The sequence below is a fragment of the Curcuma longa genome, unplaced genomic scaffold (assembly GCF_044706935.1).
Source record: "Curcuma longa cultivar G26 ecotype Majalengka, Jawa Barat unplaced genomic scaffold, ITB_CL_G26_1.1 contig_28413, whole genome shotgun sequence".
NCBI classification, from domain to species: domain Eukaryota; kingdom Viridiplantae; phylum Streptophyta; class Magnoliopsida; order Zingiberales; family Zingiberaceae; genus Curcuma; species Curcuma longa.
In genome coordinates, this window is record NW_027433702.1 from 14,601 (window position 1) to 33,091 (window position 18,491).

An 18,491-nucleotide genomic window follows, 5' to 3' on the forward strand; every position below is an offset into this window, starting at 1 on the left:
CAGCACACGTCAATACTCGGCATTGGACTTGTACTTGTGGAATCAATGGAGACTCCATATATTGTCAACTCAGGGTAAAGTCTTCTCAGATTTCTGGAAAAATGTTTGATGGGGCCAAAAAAGCTGCTGCACTATCCAAAACTATACTGATTCCGTGAGCAATTGTAGCAATTTCTAGGACTCATCATCCATGATCAGTCTTGATCTTTTACATGTTTAAAATGGTCGAAGAGAAGAAGAAAAAGTTTACAGATAGTTAAGCTTCTTGTTAGTGTTCATTGTGTCTTATGTCCCTGTGATGGATAATCTGCTACAACAAACAACTGATTATTTTTTTTTCATAAAAAACAAAACGTAGAGATAAAAAATGGGTATATGTTATCTATTGATTCCACTGCCCCCGCTCCTCTCCTTCTCTTGATGTGGAATTGAATAAGATTTTTAATTTTTAGTACTCTTAATATTTTATCTTAATTATTTATGATTGTGTATTATCTTTAAATAATAGTATGTCTACTAAATTATTTTCATTAAAAGGAAAGTATTAATATTTATTTTTTTATAATTAAATATATAATATTATAAAAATTAGTTATTATGTATCATAAAAATATTAATTTTAATAATAATTATGATCATAATAAAAATATTTAATAAGTTAATATGTATGTTGAATAATAAATTTATAAATTATGATAAAAAAATAGAATATTTTAAAGAATATTTTTTTTAGTGTAAGAAATAGTGTGTATTAGTTGGAGTTAAAAACAATTTAGCGTTAAAATGACGGTAAATGATACTAAATTGGTGTTGAACATGTATAAAAATAAATTTTTTTGTTGGAGATGGTCTAAAATTATCGAAGGTCAGTCTGGTCATTTGACCATAGATTTTGTCTCGCCCTTTAAACCCGGAAGGCGGCCTCGACGGCGCCGGCCTGCCCTTCTCTATATAATCTCACTCCTCTTATTGACCCTTCAATTTGCTCTCCTCTCTCTCTCAAAATCCAAGCTTCTCGCCCTTTTCTCTCTGTTTAACGTTCCTGCGAGCCTGCATAAGAGTAAGAAGAAGGAGAAGAGGATGGGGTGGTCGTGGCAGTGGAGTTTGTTCCTGTGCGCGATAGGGCCGTGTATGGTGATGGCATTCAGGGTGCTGGACTACCTGTGGTGGAGGCCCAAGAGGGTGGAGCGCTACTTTGCCAAGCAGGGCATAAGAGGTCCCCCTTACCGCTTCTTCTTTGGCTGCGTCAAGGAGATGGTAGGCCTCATGCTCGAGGCCGCCTCGAAGCCGATGGTGATGCCTCAGAACCAGCACAATGTCCTCCCCAGAGTCCTCGCCTTCTACCACTACTGGAAGAAGAGATACGGTACTGTGAACGCATGGCATGACCCCATGCCTTGCCTTTTTGTCTTGCTCCTTCCACATTTTGGCCTCTTCCTTCCTCCTCCATGTTCCCTTTTCGAAAAGATCGTTGTGGGGTTGTGCATCTGGCATTTTTTCTTTGCTTGGTTGCTGAATTGTGTGGGCGTTTCATGGCCGCTTCTTTCTTGTTCCTTTTCATCGCTTTGTCTGCATCTTTCAGTTGTCCTAACTTGCGTTTGCTCATTGGCTTTGTCTCTGCTGCTAGTTGATTGTTGTGAACCTCTCTTTCTCCATCCCACTTCTCAGGAAAGATGCTTGTTTTGGCGCTCAGTTTGCTCTTGCTGTCTCTGTTTGCAGGCTCCCCTTTCTTGCTATGGTTCGGGCCGACGCCGCGGCTCGCCATCGCCGACCCCAACCTCATCCGGGAGATCCTCCTGTCGCGGTCCGACGTCTTCGAGCGCTACGAGTCGCACTCGGAGGTCCGGCGGCTGGAGGGCGAGGGGCTGGTGAGCCTCCGGGGAGAGAAGTGGGCTCACCACCGCAGGGTCCTCACCCCTTCTTTCCACATAGAGAACCTCAAAGTAGGCCCTGCTCCCTCCGTTGCCATTTTGATCGCCGTCGCTTTCACTTTAATTGATCTGAAAATCGTAAAACTCCAGCTACTGATTCCCTTCGTCGGCAAGACGGCGCTCAGCATGGTGGAGAAGCTGCCGACCTCCGGCGAGGAGGTGGAGATCGACGTGTCGGAGTGGTTCCAGACGGTGACAGAGGACGCCATCACCCAGGCCGCCTTCGGGAGAAGTTTCGACGACGGCAAGGCCGTGTTCAAGCTGCAGACGCAGCAGATGGCCTTCGCCGCCGAGGCTTTCCGCAACGTATTCATCCCTGGCTACAGGTATCGCGTCGCTGTCCAACTTCCAGTACTGTTGCAGTCGCATTTTAAAAAGGTCATGGACTTAATTTCATCATTAAAATGATCGAATTTAGATTTTTACCGACGAAAAAGAATACAAACTCGTGGAAATTGGAGAAGGAAATGAAGAGAAGCTTGGTAGAGTTGATCGTCCAGCGGAGGAAACGGAAGGAAGAGGATTGGGAGCAGCCACAGGGCAATGCCAAGGATCTGCTTGGTCTAATGATCAACGCGAGCGAGCCGAAACAGAGCACCGCGGCAGGGTGCCCGCGAACAGGATCACCGCCAGCAGCGTCGTGGATGACCGTCGGTGACATTGTGGAGGAGTGCAAGACGTTCTTCTTCGCCGGGAAGCAGACCACCTCCAACCTTCTGACGTGGACCACCGTGCTGCTGGCGATGCACCCAGAGTGGCAGGAGCGCGCGCGGGCGGAGGTCCTCCGCGTGTGCGGCTCCCGCGACGTCCCCTCCCGCGAACACCTCCCCAAGCTCAAGACGGTACGCTTTGCCACATCCCAGAATTATAGACGACGTCCAAGTAACTCTCGTTGATGAATTCCTCGCCGTTGCAGCTTTTGATGATAATCCACGAGACGCTGAGGCTGTACCCGCCGGCGGTGGCGACGATCCGGCAGGCGAAGGCGGACGTGGAGCTGGGCGGATACCGTATCCCTCAGGGCACGGAGCTGCTGATCCCCATCTTGGGCCTGCACCACGACGCCGAGCTGTGGGGGCCGGACGTGGCACAGTTCAACCCGGAGCGATTTGCCAACGGCGCCGCGCGCGCCGCCCGGCACCCGACGGCCTTCATCCCCTTCGGCCTGGGCCCCCGCATGTGCATCGGCCAGAACCTGGCGCTCCTCGAGGCCAAGATCACCGTCGCCGTCCTCCTCCAACGCTTCTCCTTCCGCCTCGCGCCCTCCTACGTCCACGCCCCAACCGTCCTCTTGCTCCTCTACCCACAATTCGGAGCCCCCGTCCTCTTCCGCCCCCTAACTTCATAATACACAGAAAACCACAAAGTATTTTTTTTCTTTTGGAATAATACACGGCTAACCAAGTGCCCGCCGCCGCCATGACCACCTTCTTGCACCTGCAAATACCACTGCACACTTTCAAGTTCCGTCCTTTATTACTGTTCTGTTCTTCGTCTAGCCGCAGCTCCAATGTGGCTTTTCTGTACGTATTTACCTTGTATTATATTATACCACTCATCCAACTGTTTCAAATCAAAACACACAATTTGTGCATCTCTGAAATAAGCAGCTCGACGCAGTGCATGCGTTATTTTGCACATTCTCCAGCATGAGGAGGGAGAACAGAAACATGTGAGGGCAAGTGGACCAATGTGGAGTTCTCAGTAATCTCTGCTCCCTATGAAAGCATGTGGAAAGAGAGATCAACGCTTTCGTTTGTATAAAGATAAGGGAAGGCATGTGATTATCTACATGCTACTCTCTCCTTTGAGATTAAGCTAGATTAAATCGTAATGTGCGAACAGTATCGTCGCCCTCTGTCATGGGATTCACCCATGTTTACCAACATGCAAGCGGAACTTTATCCTTGGACTCTGCTCTCAAAAGGTGTGAAAATCATGGGATATCTCGCCTTGATGCACTTAATTGAGGTAGTTTTTTTGTTAACCCAAGGGGAAGTGATTGCTCTATCTATCCATCCAAGGCTAGTTAATCATCATCCAACAGAGCCAACTTTAGGCATAAAGAAAACTCCCTGCGAATCATTCGGAGACCAGGACAATAGAGCCAACAGGACTAAAATCACTGGCTCCATTTAAACTGATCAGAGCTTTTTTGCCTTGAATTTGAAGTGACCAACTCGAAGGCAGTCTCGTCGTCTGGTCTCCCAAAAGCACGCGGCAGGCAAATCAAATCCCACCCCCTCCCCTCCGGTCGCCTCCTCCGGCTCCAGAATCTCCAGCCCAAGACACAGCACGAATCCAACATGGCCCGAAGCTGTTGGTCGTTGGGTGCGACCCAACGCCCGGCAGCCGTCCGACCAAAGATAGCCACAGCTAATGCCAACGTCCCGATCGAAGTTATATATACTAGGAAATAAATAATGGTGGCCAAATGGCAAAGGGCCGGGTTCTGGTGGTGGCGGAGAGCTCGGGCTCTGCGATGCCGTGCATTACAGCTCAAGAAGGGCGGAGGTGGTGGGGTGCATGTTTTTAATGAGTTGATCGAGTTTCCCCAGTAAATTCCATCAGATCCATGGTTTCTGCTGATAACAGCTCCTCGTAGCTAAACGCCAAACGCCCTCGTCCTTGATTTGTGCCAATCTGTCGGAGCATCGGGAACACGAGGAGCATGGCCATCTCCACCTCCATGATTAGCACCCTGCGTAGTACTTCTTCCTTCAAGGGAAACTATATTTTAGCTACGGGGGCTGGTTGGGTTACAGCTGCCTTTGATCTAATCCATGCAGCAGCTTAAACTTTAAACATGCTTAGCTGGAGCTGAGCTTCCTGTGCAATTAATCAACTCCATTATTAAACCTCTCTCTCTCTCTCTCTCTCTCTCTCTCTTTCTCTCTCTCTCTCTTTCAGAGGCAGCATCAGTGATCTCTCTTGGACTCCTACACAATTATCATAATATCGTACTTGTACGTGCCATTAGGTTAATTATGAATGTTCTCCGGACTCCAGCAAGTATTTATTCAGCTAAATTAAAGCAATATATCTGAAGAAATGTACAGAAATGCATGGATGATCATCTAAACATCATCCACGTTAAAATCCAACAAGGCAAGGGCCGGGCTGTAGTTGAATTGAAAGATAATGACAGTCGACTTCACAAGAACAATATTCCTCGTGGAATTTAAGGCAAAATCTATCCTCTCCAGTACCAATTCTCTTCTGCAGAAATATCCTCAACAGTGAGCTGCGCCGTCACTAAGAATGTGCATCGGTGCCCTTTCATCTATCTATATCATGCTTAATTAACTTAATATTCTCTCAAGTGGAGCAAAGTTCTGAGGGTTTGACATTATGATTTGACTTCGTGACTGATGAGAAATTAGACTATAGGTTGACTTTCAGAGAGTGTTTAATGTAAGGCGTACATACTGACTTTAAATTCTTGCCCAATAGACTAAACATTATTATGTCTCAAAGCAACCACATTAATCATTTCCATCATGAGCTTCAATTGCCTGGAGCCTTAAATAAAGCTAAACCCTTCCTTGTTTTGTTTAACATGTCACAGTACGTTGAACACGAAGACAAACAAAATATAAAACTTAATTTTTAACACATTCAAATAAGCAAAAACTAGATATTCAGATCTTGGACTCAAGTTTGGTTATGGCCAAGATCAAGTAAGAATCATCAAAATGAGGGAGTCATGGCCAAGAAGATCAAAGGAGTTTGTGATAGAGTCCAACTGGTAGAAACTAAGACGAAAACATGGAAATTGGAACGTCCAATTTGTGCCACGTCAGCACTGCCGCAGTATATCAACCTAGCTGGTGTGCCACGTGCTCGAATATCAAGGATACCGGTGAGCCATTATCTTCAATATTCGCTCAGAAAATGATGCAGAAGAAATTAAAGGAACATATATAGCTGTCATGAGCATGAGGGTGATCACAACACAAGCCGCCTGCTGACAAACTGTAGGAGTCTCAATCAATGCGCAGTCGCAGAACAATCATAAGAAGTTTAATATACGATCGAGTCAACTTCTAGGCTCTCTTCGGAGCCAACATAAAGGGACAAGCCAACATAAACATTAGGATGTATCGCCATCACTAGCACTACGTGGTCGGCTATTCAAGAAAAAGGAATGGACTGACAGAGACAATGATGACTCACAGTATTTAATGTGGGAGGAGAAAAAGAAAAAAAAACAGAAAAAAGAAAAGAAAAAATGAGCCGATCGATCTACATGGGCGACGACGCTTGGCCTCCCTCAGTGGCCACGTTTCCTCCAATGGCATACCCGTCGCATGACTCTGCTGTGGCCAGTATAGGGACAACGCAGCAGATTCAGATGGCCTCATCGCCTACACAGAAAGAGATGTACAAACCGGCCCACCAAACCTACCGGGAAGAGATGGATGCCCTACTTTAAATGTTTGTGCAGTGCTGCTGGTACTGGTTGTTAATTACTTACCTTTGTCCGCAGCACAGCACAGCACAGCAGCAGAATGCATGGTGGGAGAATGCATGTGAGCTTCCCCCTTGGGACGATAAAGTCCTCTGCCATGCACAGTAGGTGGTGTAGGCGTAGAGACAGCAAGAGGCCATACGGTGGGTGGAGTATACATGCGCCCATGCATGTTTGGCGAGCTCCATAACAGCAGAAGCACAGCCATGCGCTGGAAAGTATATACGATGCCGCAGTTTCAGAGGGTCGTTACGTGGTAGCAGCGGCGAGTCACAGTGATGCCATGCCAAGGCCAGGCCAGGCCATGCCATCCCTGAGGATTGATCTGGCAAGGGACGAACTGGCATGCAGTGAGGTACCAAAGGGAGAAGAAAAAAAGCTGCGAGGAAATTAAACCTGTACAGTCCATCTTTGGCAGTTCCTAATTAATAATTGAATCTTATCTTGTACCTGCAATTGTATTTGGTAAAATTTCGAAAGAATATATCTGCATCTAATCTGATCATCTAAATTCATGTAAACTTGCCGTATGCCTGCCTGCTCGAGAAATTGCCCACCCAAGTATTATCGTAGTGCTGTAATCCTGTTGAAGCTGCAGTATGTATTATTTCATCTCTTGATTGTCATGAATTCTTCTATCTTGTCTTCTCGATTTTCGTTCTCGTTTTTCTCCATCTATTTATATACTTTTTGCTATTATTTGTGTAAAAGTATGTATTTTTATGGCTTAGTCTATATGTTTTTTTTTAAAAAAATGGATCTAAACATATAGAATTTTCAAAATCTATCATTAATAATTTTCACTTAGATTTTAGAGTTCGTTTGATTATAATAATTTCATCAAAATTGATAAATAGTAAATAAAATTGTAATTCAAGAGGACATTAGAATGACCAAGCACTTAGAACTCTATCATTTGACATTTCGATAAAAACGTCTATAGGAACCTTTTGGCTCAAATGGTGAATTAAATAGAACGATGCAATGTAGAAAATTTTTAGAGTCACTCAATGCTCTCTTGCAGTTTTAACTAAAACTACCCTTCAAATGATCAATCTGAATAAATAGATGTGATGTAAAAAAGAACACACATAAATGACGAGGATGCACGCCAGGGTGAAGCAAACAAATTAGGCCAGCTGTATGGTAGGTCATTTGTTTTATTTCCAATCATGAACATCCCAATTAATAACAAGTAGCAGTTAATTACAACTTCTGCAACATGATCCAGCAATTAGTCCAGCATTAGATACATTTATATTAGAAGCAGGTACAATGTAATCAGTGTATCACTCAAGTGGGGCAAGAACACTTTTTCAAATACAAATCGGTCGTCAGCATCCCTGAATACATTACATTAATATATTTTGTATGTGCCTGACCAAATTAAAGGAACTGATAAACAAGCTAAAGTTTACTACTGCATGGTTGGTCAACCCAGAATCAATAAATCAGCAGCGAAGTTGGTCCCAAAGTTTGCTGTTTCTACAGAAGCAAAGAGTAACTTGGATTTGAACGGTCACTGACACACTGAATCTCAGTCTGTAGGTTCTTAACTGAAGCAGCAAGCATCGTCACCTAGTCAATAAGAAAGCAATTTTAGGTTGGATACAAGCCAATAAAAAATAATTCAACCCAATCAATAAAAATAGCACTTTGACATTACATTGACTATTTGTTTTCAGTAAGTATTGAAAGAAATACTGATGTAGAAAACACTTCAACCTCGTTCTGTGATTTGATGGTTCAGTAAGGTGAAACATCCTTGGTTGATATCTTCCAGGCTGGTTGGGTGTTGACCAACGCCCACCTATTCCTTGTTCTCTTGAACAGTATTAATTTAATTGTCTAAAATTGATAAATTTAACAAAATACAGATATTGCATCATATTCACTGATTATCCAATAAAAAAAACTAAAAAAATTAGTATAGATACAAGCCCAGATAGAGCTGCCTGCTTGCTAGGCTTTAACCTGGCATTGAAGTATGTTATTGCAAAGTTAAACCCCCCATGTCCTTCAATATGTTACACTGACGCAGCCAATTTGCGAACCAAGATATTAGATAATTAACAACAAAAGATTTTTAAATTAATATCAAAAGGATTAAATTGACAAAATTCATAAAGTTGGAATGCAATATCATCATTGATGCAAGGTACCCAGTCAAACTAAATAGCATCAAACACCATAACCATTTTGAATTTGATATTATACAGCAAGGAAGTCGCTAAATTCATTTCTGTAAATAAGATAGCACTAGCTAGTTTAACTGAAAACTATCAGATTCAAGTCACAGAGTAAGACAGTACCTTCTCGAAGTACAAACAGTATCAACATTTGTAAGGGCACCAAAATAGCATCAACACAATTCAGTGAAAGAGATGTCCTAATTATATGTCCTCAGTCAATACCACAAGAGAAGGGGTTTTATTTCTTTTAGTTGAAGGGGAGGTTTTCCTTATTTACATAGTATAGATGTACAGTTAAGATAATAAATAAAAGACAATATATGACCTTAACAAGTTCTAGCATTCTTTACATTGGATTTTAAAAAACTTAAAATCCTAATCTTATCTTCAAGTAGAAGTTTTTCAATATATAAATACTTGAATAGCATAAACAGAAATAAAAGTGAATTTAGTCTTACTGGCCATGTTATTTTCCATTACGCATGTATCTTCTGACAAATTGCTATTTAGTTTAAATGATCCAATTACTTAAAGAGCAGGTATTAATGACCAAATGATTGCATGAGCATGTTACCTGATAAAACATAAGATTAGTAAATATCTAGATGTTCAGTAAGCCTCAATGCAAAAACACCCAGTTTTAGCTTTTCAGATCAAAAGGCACAGTACTAACCTTTTACAAATTTATAATCTCAGCTGTTATTACGAGGTGTGAAAGATAAGATAACAATAAGATGATAAGTAATGCATGCTTATCCAGCATAATTAATCTTCATAGTGGAATCTATAAATTACAACAGTGAATACGATGTAGGATAACTTACACCAGAAAGCATGGATCCATATGCTCCACGCATAAATGCTAGTTGCTTAAGCTAAAATTTTCTCATATTATCCAATGTCAAGCCCAGAGTGTAAGGATGGAAGTTGCATCAGGTTCGAACAAATAAGCTATCTCAAGCCCCCATGAATGATTGTATTTGTTCTAAAATATTTGTATTCCTAGTCAGCAGCCTTATATGAAGTTCAATGGTGGGGTAGGATCCATACAACTCACTCGAATAGTTGGAATATCTAAAAAATTGTTGGTTTTTTAAATATGTAAACACGTATGAATAAGTTCTGAAGGACACTAATACACACCCATTTTTATAAGAACTAGCAGGCATGAATAGGCCTGATTAGATGCATCTCCAGGAGTGTATAAAAAGATGATTGTGTGTAACCTGGTAACCATCAGAATGATGCAGTATGAAGGGACTGTAAAAGAACATTGCTTATAGAAAAAACATTATAGCTGCTCCTGATGACAATTGTTGGTTGAAAGAAATTAATGTTAAGAAATAGAGATACTGCTAAATATTCTTGGAAACAACTTAATGTGCAATACTGAAGTCACTTGTGAACAGTTGTATGCAGCCAGATCTGTGGCTAAAATGTCTGACCTCATTGAATATCCTATAGATTTCTAATATATCTTGTCCCGTGAAATAGCAATGATAACACAATACAAATAATGAAATAGTAGAACAAATTAATTTGATTAATCATGTTATTAGCGATTTCATATTATTGTTATTATTAGGTTGATAATATCATATTATTATTGTTACAATTTAATAAAATAATATTCTAGAAACATCAAATAGTATTATATTATGGAATTAAATGTATGTCTTTTAGATTATCGACAATAAATTTTGTTGATAGAATCAAAATTTTAAAATATATATTAGCAAATATTGTGGCATTTAATAATATAAAAATAAAAAATATTGTAGATTAATATATCATTTACTAAGATAAATTATTATTTTAATATTATATTTTATTGGGTTTAATTGAGAATGAACTTCTTTCAATCAACGCTACACGAAGAGATGAGGTACTTGGTCTATTTAGTGGTATGCAACATGCAACAAGGTTGTTCTATTGGTCTCAAAACAAATCTTAGGCAGTGAGGAGGCTAACAATATAAGCTAGAATTTATGATAAAACAGGGACTATCCTCTTCTCATGTATGCCTTCCCTAGTATAGGCTAAGACTGAGAAAGTGTTGAGTTAGATTGGTCAAATTTGTCAAAATCAATTTAAATTTAAAAAAAAAATCAACCTATTACATCCTTACCATTCATTATTTGACAAACTTTCAATTAATTTTATCTACATTTCTAGTAGTGCCATCTCATTTTTAGGACTTTTTTTTTTTTTGAAACTTTAGTTCCACTTCTCCATGGATCTATATGAAATGATTGATTTCTGAGAGAAGATCAACTGGCCCTTTCCAATATTGATCCAATACAAGCAATAGTTATTGATATCGTCCACAGTTAACAGTTTTGACGGCCATAATTCAGGTCTAGTTATGCTAGTTAACTTCTACATGTGAAGTTAGATATATTAATCAACATTTGGAAGAACCTCTACAAATGCATCCGATGGAAGATGCTAGGAGAGGCCTCTATTAATAAGACAGGTAAAGATTCTCTTATTAGTAAGGAATGTTATAAATTAAGATGTTTGTTATACATTTGAGTTGGTATTATGAAATTTTAATTCAAAATTGTTTTAAGAAGTAAATAAGAGGATCAATAGATGAAGGGACAATCCTAAACCTGCCTATTCGGTCGAGATGATTCGAGAACAAGACAGTTTGCTTCCCTGCATAATACATATCAGACCTAGTTTTTATTTGACTTAGCATAATGTTTCTTTCTGTCCACAACTCTGCATACTGCACATCAGGCCTATTTTTCTTCTTATTATTTTCCCTCTATTTGTATCTCTTGTAGGGACATGAACATCAACCCAACCAGTTCCAACCTGTGAGGTGAAAAAAGGTTCTTTAAGTCACCATGTGAAGCCAGATCATTTGGCTTGTTCTGTTGCCATGCTAAATATACTTGCTATGCAGCATAAATAAATGTAGCATTAATAGACACATGTTTAAAGTTTGGTGTCTAATTGTGCATGATAACAACAATTCTTCTGCTTGCACATGAACAACTAAATCAAAGATCAAATGTTTGAAATTAAAAGTGGTTTCAAATAGCAGTTTTAATGCAATGGGAAATGTCCTGTATGCATTTCAGTTAAGCTTCCTTTCATCATGCATTATCACAGGCAAAGATAAGCCTGAAATAAGAGCAAACAGAAACAGAAATATCAAAACTGATATACCCATAAAGAATAAGATGGACGTCTTGCCCCACTGATGGAAGAGCAAAATTCATGACAATTCCACCATCATCACAGGCCTATGGAAGCAAAGTTTAGAAGCCTCCAACTTTGGCCCTGGAAGAGGGATGCAAGTATCAATTTTGTCAGCAAGACGGAAATAAAATCAAGAGAATCAAATTGTATATGTGGCATATTAGTGCCACAAAGAATGCAGAAAACCTACACATCATGAGATAGGATATCAACAAACAAAACATGCAAAAGTGAGCATAGCCAACTATCAACCATAAGAGATGCCCATCATCATGATGTTAGCCAATTCCCAACCCTATAAAATCAATGTCACAAAAGGCAACAGCCCTGTAAATTGAACTTGTTCATTAACATTTTAGCTTCCATATAAAAACTGCCAACTTCAGGTGGAACCAAAGTAGGTATTATTTTGTAGCATTGGAGTAACCCATTGATTTTGAATCCAATCAATGCTCATATGGATAGATATGTTTTCTTGATAAAGGGCATCCTATGAAAGTAACTTCAGATGAGGTCCAACATATAAGTTTTTTTTAAGTTCACAATCACAGTAAACAAAATAAATTATTAATATTCATAACTATTACAGCATTTATATTGTTGGAACAAATATCCATGAAATGAGGCAAGAAATTAAGCAACGGAAGTTTAGAGAAGAAATTCATCCCACGAGTTCTTCTCATAGCTAAATATTAGTGATACAAAAAAAGATTGTGCTACATGGGAAGGTCAGCCTGCTCACTTGAAAAGGAAAACAATATACTACATAGTTTTGATTCACCTTTCTACAAATCAACATTTTCAATTTTACTTGAGTTATATTGTAACTCAAACCTAAGCATATCTTCTAGTCAACTACAGTGATATGGAGTCATAACAGAATTTATCAAATTCCTTATCTCCATTAAGTGTTCATCATTGGATATGTTTAGCATTAGACGAAGGTTTGTCATCACTGCTTCTCGTTCCCAACTTACCGGGCCAGAAGCATAGAATACTTTTAAAGTGGACCTGTATGCACTCAACTCAAGCTGATGAATTTCTGTTTGCAAGTCACCTTTCCTAGAAACAGCTGAGTCCCTTTCAAAACCATAGGAAGTTTCTACATAATCATATTGGCTATAACATTCTTCACGACTGCTGTCAACACTACAACTGCCCACAGATGATGAAGTGCTTTCAGCATCACTACGCACAGAACTATTCAAAAGATAGTTTTCTTTATCTGAATGTAGCATATTCCTTCCTGATTCAATTCTGGAAGGACCAGCTCTCTTGCTTAAGGAATAATCCGTGTACTTCTCACCAAGCATTTTTCCAGTTGAAGCAAGGAAGTCTACCTTCATTGCTCGCATCTTTTTTCTTCTAATATTGCATGCGCCAGCAGGAACAGACATATCAAGTGGCCTTTTCTTCATTTTTTCACATGATTGAGGCATATAGCAAACAGGACTCCCACCTCTCATTGAGCTGCTTAGTTGTCCATCACTTTCTTCTCCAGCATCCTAATGGCAAAAATAATTAAATTAATTCAAATATCATCAAAGTGAGTATGATGAACATCCAAATACTCAGATAGCATGATTGCCCTAATAGTTATGAGAAGAAGATTAACAAAAGATTGAAGTGACAGAAAAGATTTGGTGTAATGGAGATCAATAATACCAAGGTAAGTTGATCAACCTATATCAACTGAGTGTTAAACAACATATAAGGATGCTAATACAACAGCCATCAACCATATTGACTTTAACAGTAACTTGTGAAAAAGAATGCATCATGCTACCTTATGAATTACCATCCATTTGTTGTCTTGCCAAGATAGCTGTCTCCTTATGTTAGATTTGTGGAATTGGAATTTCCTAGAAGACCCAAGGAGCCTCATAGAGCAGTAACCATTACCAATAATCATCCGGACTTGAGCAATTTTCCATGAGTTTTTGTCAAATGCCTCAACAAAATCACCAATCCGCAGCTCCCTCGGGTCCTCTAATGGTGGAGGGCATGGCCTAATGGCTGTTCCTGGCACTCTGTCCACTGCTATACTGCTGCCTATCGGATACCCATCATACCTCACTGAATATGTGTGCCCGTTACCAGATATGATTTCAGCACTCCGCCAAGAGCCGGAGGGAACCTCCCTCCTGTTCCAAACCTCCACTTTATTCCCCTTATCGAATCTCGTGGTCGGCATTCTCTCAATTCCTGATAAAAGGAGATGGAGTATAAATACATATTCAATTGAGTAAAAGCAATCCGAATTGTTCCGAAAGATCAGATTATTTGCCTTCTTAACCTAGCGGCGAACTAAAAGCGATAAAATTCCCTAGTGAAACATTGCCCCAATAAGAACAAAGAAATCAAAGCAACCTGCTCTTGGACAATCCAAGTTCTGTTTTACTCTTCTTCTAAAATTAGGCATTTTTAGAATATAGTCTACTTCAAAAGAAAAATCTTTTGAGAGCAACGAACGATCAAAACTCCAATCGAATTAAACTACCAAGAAAATAATGGACCAAACATTTTTGCTCGAAACCCAAAAGCAAATATCAACGATAATCGGAGTACAGATGAAGGGAGTCAAAGCGAAACAGCCCCGAGTTACGAACAAATCGAACAAAAACGTACTTACTCCAAGCGAAAGGCCAAGCGATCGATCGATGTAATTCCCCTCAGGAACCTCTCAGCTTCCTCTTTCTCTCCGTCTCTCCGCTGCCTTCGAGGACAATGAATCGGCATAATTCGTATCCGACGAGGAAGTATAAAATGGAGCCGAGGGGCCAATCAAATTCCGTTTATTTTGCGTGGGTCCGGACTGGTGGCGTCCGGCAGTCGAGAACCGATCTGGCCGTTGGTTAAGGCAGGGAGGGTTGGTGATGAAATTCTAGGGCAAAATCATTAATGAAACGTTTTGGTTCGTCGTTTAGTTAGCTTTAGGTGGATCCGCCACCTTAGCGGCCCCACACGGTCGATCTCATAATCATCTGTGAGGAGGTAAATCGAGAAAGTACAGTTGATTACGACACAGGAGGGTATTACCTGGCTTCGTCAGGATTCGAACCCTTGTCCTCTTTTGCAAGTCTGCTGCGTCGTAACCAACTCACCTATGCCCCGGGGGTGTTTAGTTAGCTTTAGGGATACTGTGAAAAATGGTTTGTGAGTAGCGGTTAAGCTTAAGCTAATGAGGAAGTGAAGCTGGCATCAACTATCACTACTTGCACGTAATCTAAATTTTAATTTAATTTAATTTATTTTATTTTTGGGTGTCATTAAAATGTCAGATTTTACAATATATAATTTAATTGATTAAGATTGTTTAACCAATATATAATTTATACATTATAAAGGAATCATTCTTATCGTAAGATATTTTGTTTTTCCAACTGAAAAGGAGATATTGTTTAAGATATTAATTATTTATAATACGCGTCCAAGTGAAGCGGATTATATTATTGATTAAAATCAAAATAAAATTAAAATAGACGGTGAACATTTTTCATTTGATTTAGTTTAATCTGATATTATAAATTTTGGATTTGAAATATTCACCTGAAAGCGTACTTATTCCGTTGTCGGCGGCGGCGCCACGTGTTATCAAGTTAGCGGTGATCTAGTCCTTGTCGTTATAGATCTACCCACCACTGGAAATTTGGATTTTCCTTCAGAAAAAGATGCACAATTTTATCTTATTTTGGAATTCTATTATTTATTATTTATTGAAATGTTCTATTTAAGAGAGGGGCATGGCAATAATCTCCAAAGGCTAACTACTGAACGGCGATCATGAGTTTTCCAATTTAAGAAAAATATTTTTTTTACTAATTAAATAAACTTGAAACATTCCTTAATGAGATCAGAGACCGAGCGAATCGGACGGAGCCGCGTTCTTGAGACTCTTTCAATTTTTCATTTTGCGGCGTTGATTCTTTTTTCCTTCTCCCTGAGATCTAGTAAAATCCCTCGATCTCGCGGACTATAAATTTGATCTTCTTTGCCTCTTTTTTACGCGCATCTTGCTGTCGTCCTCTTTCTCTCAGACGTCGCCGCTCCATATCTTCTGAGATAGCATCGACGACTGCCTGCTGATGGAGAGGGTTATCGCAGCACAGGGCATCCTGTCCCTCCCTCCCACGCCGCAAGCTCGCACTTTCCATCCCCTCCGCCGCCGTTTCCCCTTCGCCGCCGCTCGGTTCCCCTCCCCGGCCCTTTCCGCCAAGGTCACGAACCAGCCCATCCATGACTTCATCTCGAAGGACCGGGGAGTTGCTGGTGAGTCCCAAAGATTGTTCCTTTCTACTGGGCTTTATGGGAAACAGAGGAAAGCTCCGACATTTAGCGCCTCCGCGGCGGTTCCCGCTGGAGGGGCCGGATTCGTGGAGGGTGAGGTGGAGAAGCCCAAGTTATTGGGGGTCGAGATTACGACACTCAAGAAGATAATTCCGCTGGGGGTCATGTTCTTCTGTATTCTTTTCAATTATACCATTCTCAGAGATACCAAGGATGTGCTTGTGGTGACGGCCAAAGGGAGCAGCGCCGAGATTATACCTTTCTTGAAGACTTGGGTAAACTTGCCGATGGCGATTGGGTTCATGCTTTTGTACACCAAGTTGTCGAATGTTCTGTCCAAGGAGGCTCTCTTTTACACCATGATTTTTCCTTTCATAGCCTTTTTTGGTGCCTTTGCCTTTTTGCTCTATCCCCTGCGAGATGCCATCCATCCTACGGCGCTTGCAGATAAGCTTCTAGCAGCGCTTGGTCCGAGCTTCCTTGGCCCGGTTGCGATTTTGAGGATTTGGAGCTTCTGCCTTTTCTATGTCATGGCAGAGCTTTGGGGAAGCGTGGTGATCTCGGTCCTCTTTTGGGGGTTTGCCAATCAGGTGATATATGCTTTCTGATCTTTTTTTTTAAATTTATTGTCTTAAATCTTATTATATACGGTAGATTATTTTATGTGGTATGCCATGTGATCTCTTAACGCAGTAAACTGCAATCCATTATTATACCAATTAGTGTATTTTATATGTGAGAATGAGATCTATGAGATAAACCCTTCACAAACTGTAATTTGGTGGTTTTGGATTGGTATTCCAAGCTTAAGTTGTGAGATACCCAAGTTAAGCATATCATCTATCATTGCAAGATAGGTGAAAGGCAACTGTAATTCACTGTTAAATAGTTAGAAAGCAGCCGGAGGATTTCAAAATGCATGATTTTGGTTATACCTTGTGAAGAATTTATTAACAAATTATCCCCAAATCTTAACATTCAGAACTGTATTTGTAGTCCATTAGCTGAGTTTAAGCAGGTGATCTCACAGGACTTTTCCTGATTTTATTTATATCTGTCAAGTTAGAAAGCATATACCAAAAACTTCTATAGCTGAAAAAATAATGTATCAGGTATGTAATTTCATTAGTGTTTTCTTCATCAAGAAGGATTTTACGCTACAAAATATGGTTACCACTTGTTGCTTGCAGTATAAACAGTCTCTATACTTTCATTGATGAGATGTTTTTTTTCCCTTTATGCATTGTTGCTGGATCTAGGTATACTACTAAAAATGGTTTTACTTGAGGAACAATTGGGCTGTCTTGTTTTCCTCATACTTTGTACAATTTGGCTGTATTTGAGATACTGAGGAACAATGCATTTGTAAACTTTACGAAGAAATGCTTGTTTTTCCCCTAAGACTTATTTCCAGAAAATACTTTTGCTTTGCAGATTACCACTGTTGCCGGAAGCTAAAGAACTCTATCCATTGTTTGGACTTGGGGCTAATATCGCCCTCATCTTCTCGGGACGAACAGTAAAGTATTTCTCTAATCTACGAAAGAATCTGGGACCAGGGGTTGATGGTTGGGCAATTTCACTGAAAGGAATGATGAGCATCGTTGTGCTTCTTGGCTTTGTGATATCTGCAATCTACTGGGGTGTAAATAAATTTGTGGTGAATGACCCATCTCTTCCAAGATTAAACCGCAAGAGAAGGTTTGTTTTGCATTAAGATGACATTATGCTTACTTTTGGATATCCACTGTGTTATTTATCATATCAAGTATTTGTTTGTGTAGGAGAAGCCAAAGGAAGGCATGAACGAAAACCTCAAGGTTTTGCTGTCCTCTAGATATGTAAGGGACTAGCCATGTTGGTGGTTGCTATGGTATCAGCATTAATCTGGTGGAAGTCACATGGAAATCAAAGCTCAAGGCACAGGTAATTTTTCCGATTAGCAGTTTAATGTTTTCGCCTTTAATTAAGGATGACTAGTTTCTTCTCACTTACTTCTGTGTATTTACTTTTTGACAGTTTCCTAGTCCAAATGAATATTCGTCTTTGATGGGTGATTTCTCAACCATGACAGGAATTGCAACTTTTACAATGATGTTGCTAGGAAGGTGGATTCTCAGAAAATTCTGGTTGGGGAGTGGCAGCCATGATCACTCCTACAGTTTTGCTTCTATGGAGTTGCATTTTCTCCCTAATATTGTTGAGTGAGCCTTTGGCTCCCGTACTGGGAAGCTTTGGAATGACTCCTCTGCTTGCTGCTGTTTATGTGGGTGCATTACAGAATATTTTCAGCAAGAGTGCAAAATATAGCTTGTTTGATCCTTGCAAAGAAATGGCTTACATTCCTTTGGATGAAGGAGGTGGAGGTCAGTGTTCTATCCTTCTACCTTTATGAGC

The 18,491-nt window shown here is 40.2% G+C and overlaps 2 protein-coding genes and 1 pseudogene across 4 annotated transcripts; 2 read left to right on the forward strand and 1 right to left on the reverse strand.

Moving 5' to 3' along the window:
* Window positions 1-1,006: 1,006 nt before the first annotated feature.
* LOC141819236 (cytochrome P450 734A6-like) lies at window positions 1,007-3,498 on the forward strand. 2 transcript variants are annotated; one of them, XM_074706578.1, is made up of 5 exons: window positions 1,007-1,366; window positions 1,720-1,943; window positions 2,022-2,257; window positions 2,350-2,773; window positions 2,848-3,498. In XM_074706578.1, exons 1-5 carry the CDS (start codon window positions 1,081-1,083, stop codon window positions 3,277-3,279), a joined length of 1,602 nt encoding a protein of 533 aa, XP_074562679.1. In that variant the 5' UTR covers window positions 1,007-1,080; the 3' UTR covers window positions 3,280-3,498. The 2 variants fall into 2 exon arrangements, with proteins under 2 accessions (XP_074562679.1, XP_074562678.1); XM_074706577.1 differs by having other exon boundaries at window positions 1,720-2,257.
* Window positions 3,499-11,617: 8,119 nt separating this feature from the next.
* Window positions 11,618-14,518, reverse strand: LOC141819235 (uncharacterized). 2 transcript variants are annotated; one of them, XM_074706576.1, is made up of 4 exons: window positions 14,440-14,518; window positions 13,594-14,012; window positions 12,785-13,312; window positions 11,618-11,888 (listed from the first exon to the last, which is right to left on the reverse strand). In XM_074706576.1, the coding sequence occupies exons 2-4, from the start codon at window positions 13,999-14,001 to the stop codon at window positions 11,844-11,846; spliced, it is 981 nt and encodes a 326-aa protein (XP_074562677.1). In that variant the 5' UTR covers window positions 14,002-14,012; window positions 14,440-14,518; the 3' UTR covers window positions 11,618-11,843. The 2 variants fall into 2 exon arrangements, with proteins under 2 accessions (XP_074562677.1, XP_074562676.1); XM_074706575.1 differs by lacking the exon at window positions 11,618-11,888 and having other exon boundaries at window positions 12,548-13,312.
* A 1,301-nt stretch (window positions 14,519-15,819) lies between these two features.
* Window positions 15,820-18,460, forward strand: LOC141819234 (plastidic ATP/ADP-transporter-like; annotated as a pseudogene).
* The last annotated feature ends 31 nt before the right edge of the window (window positions 18,461-18,491 follow it).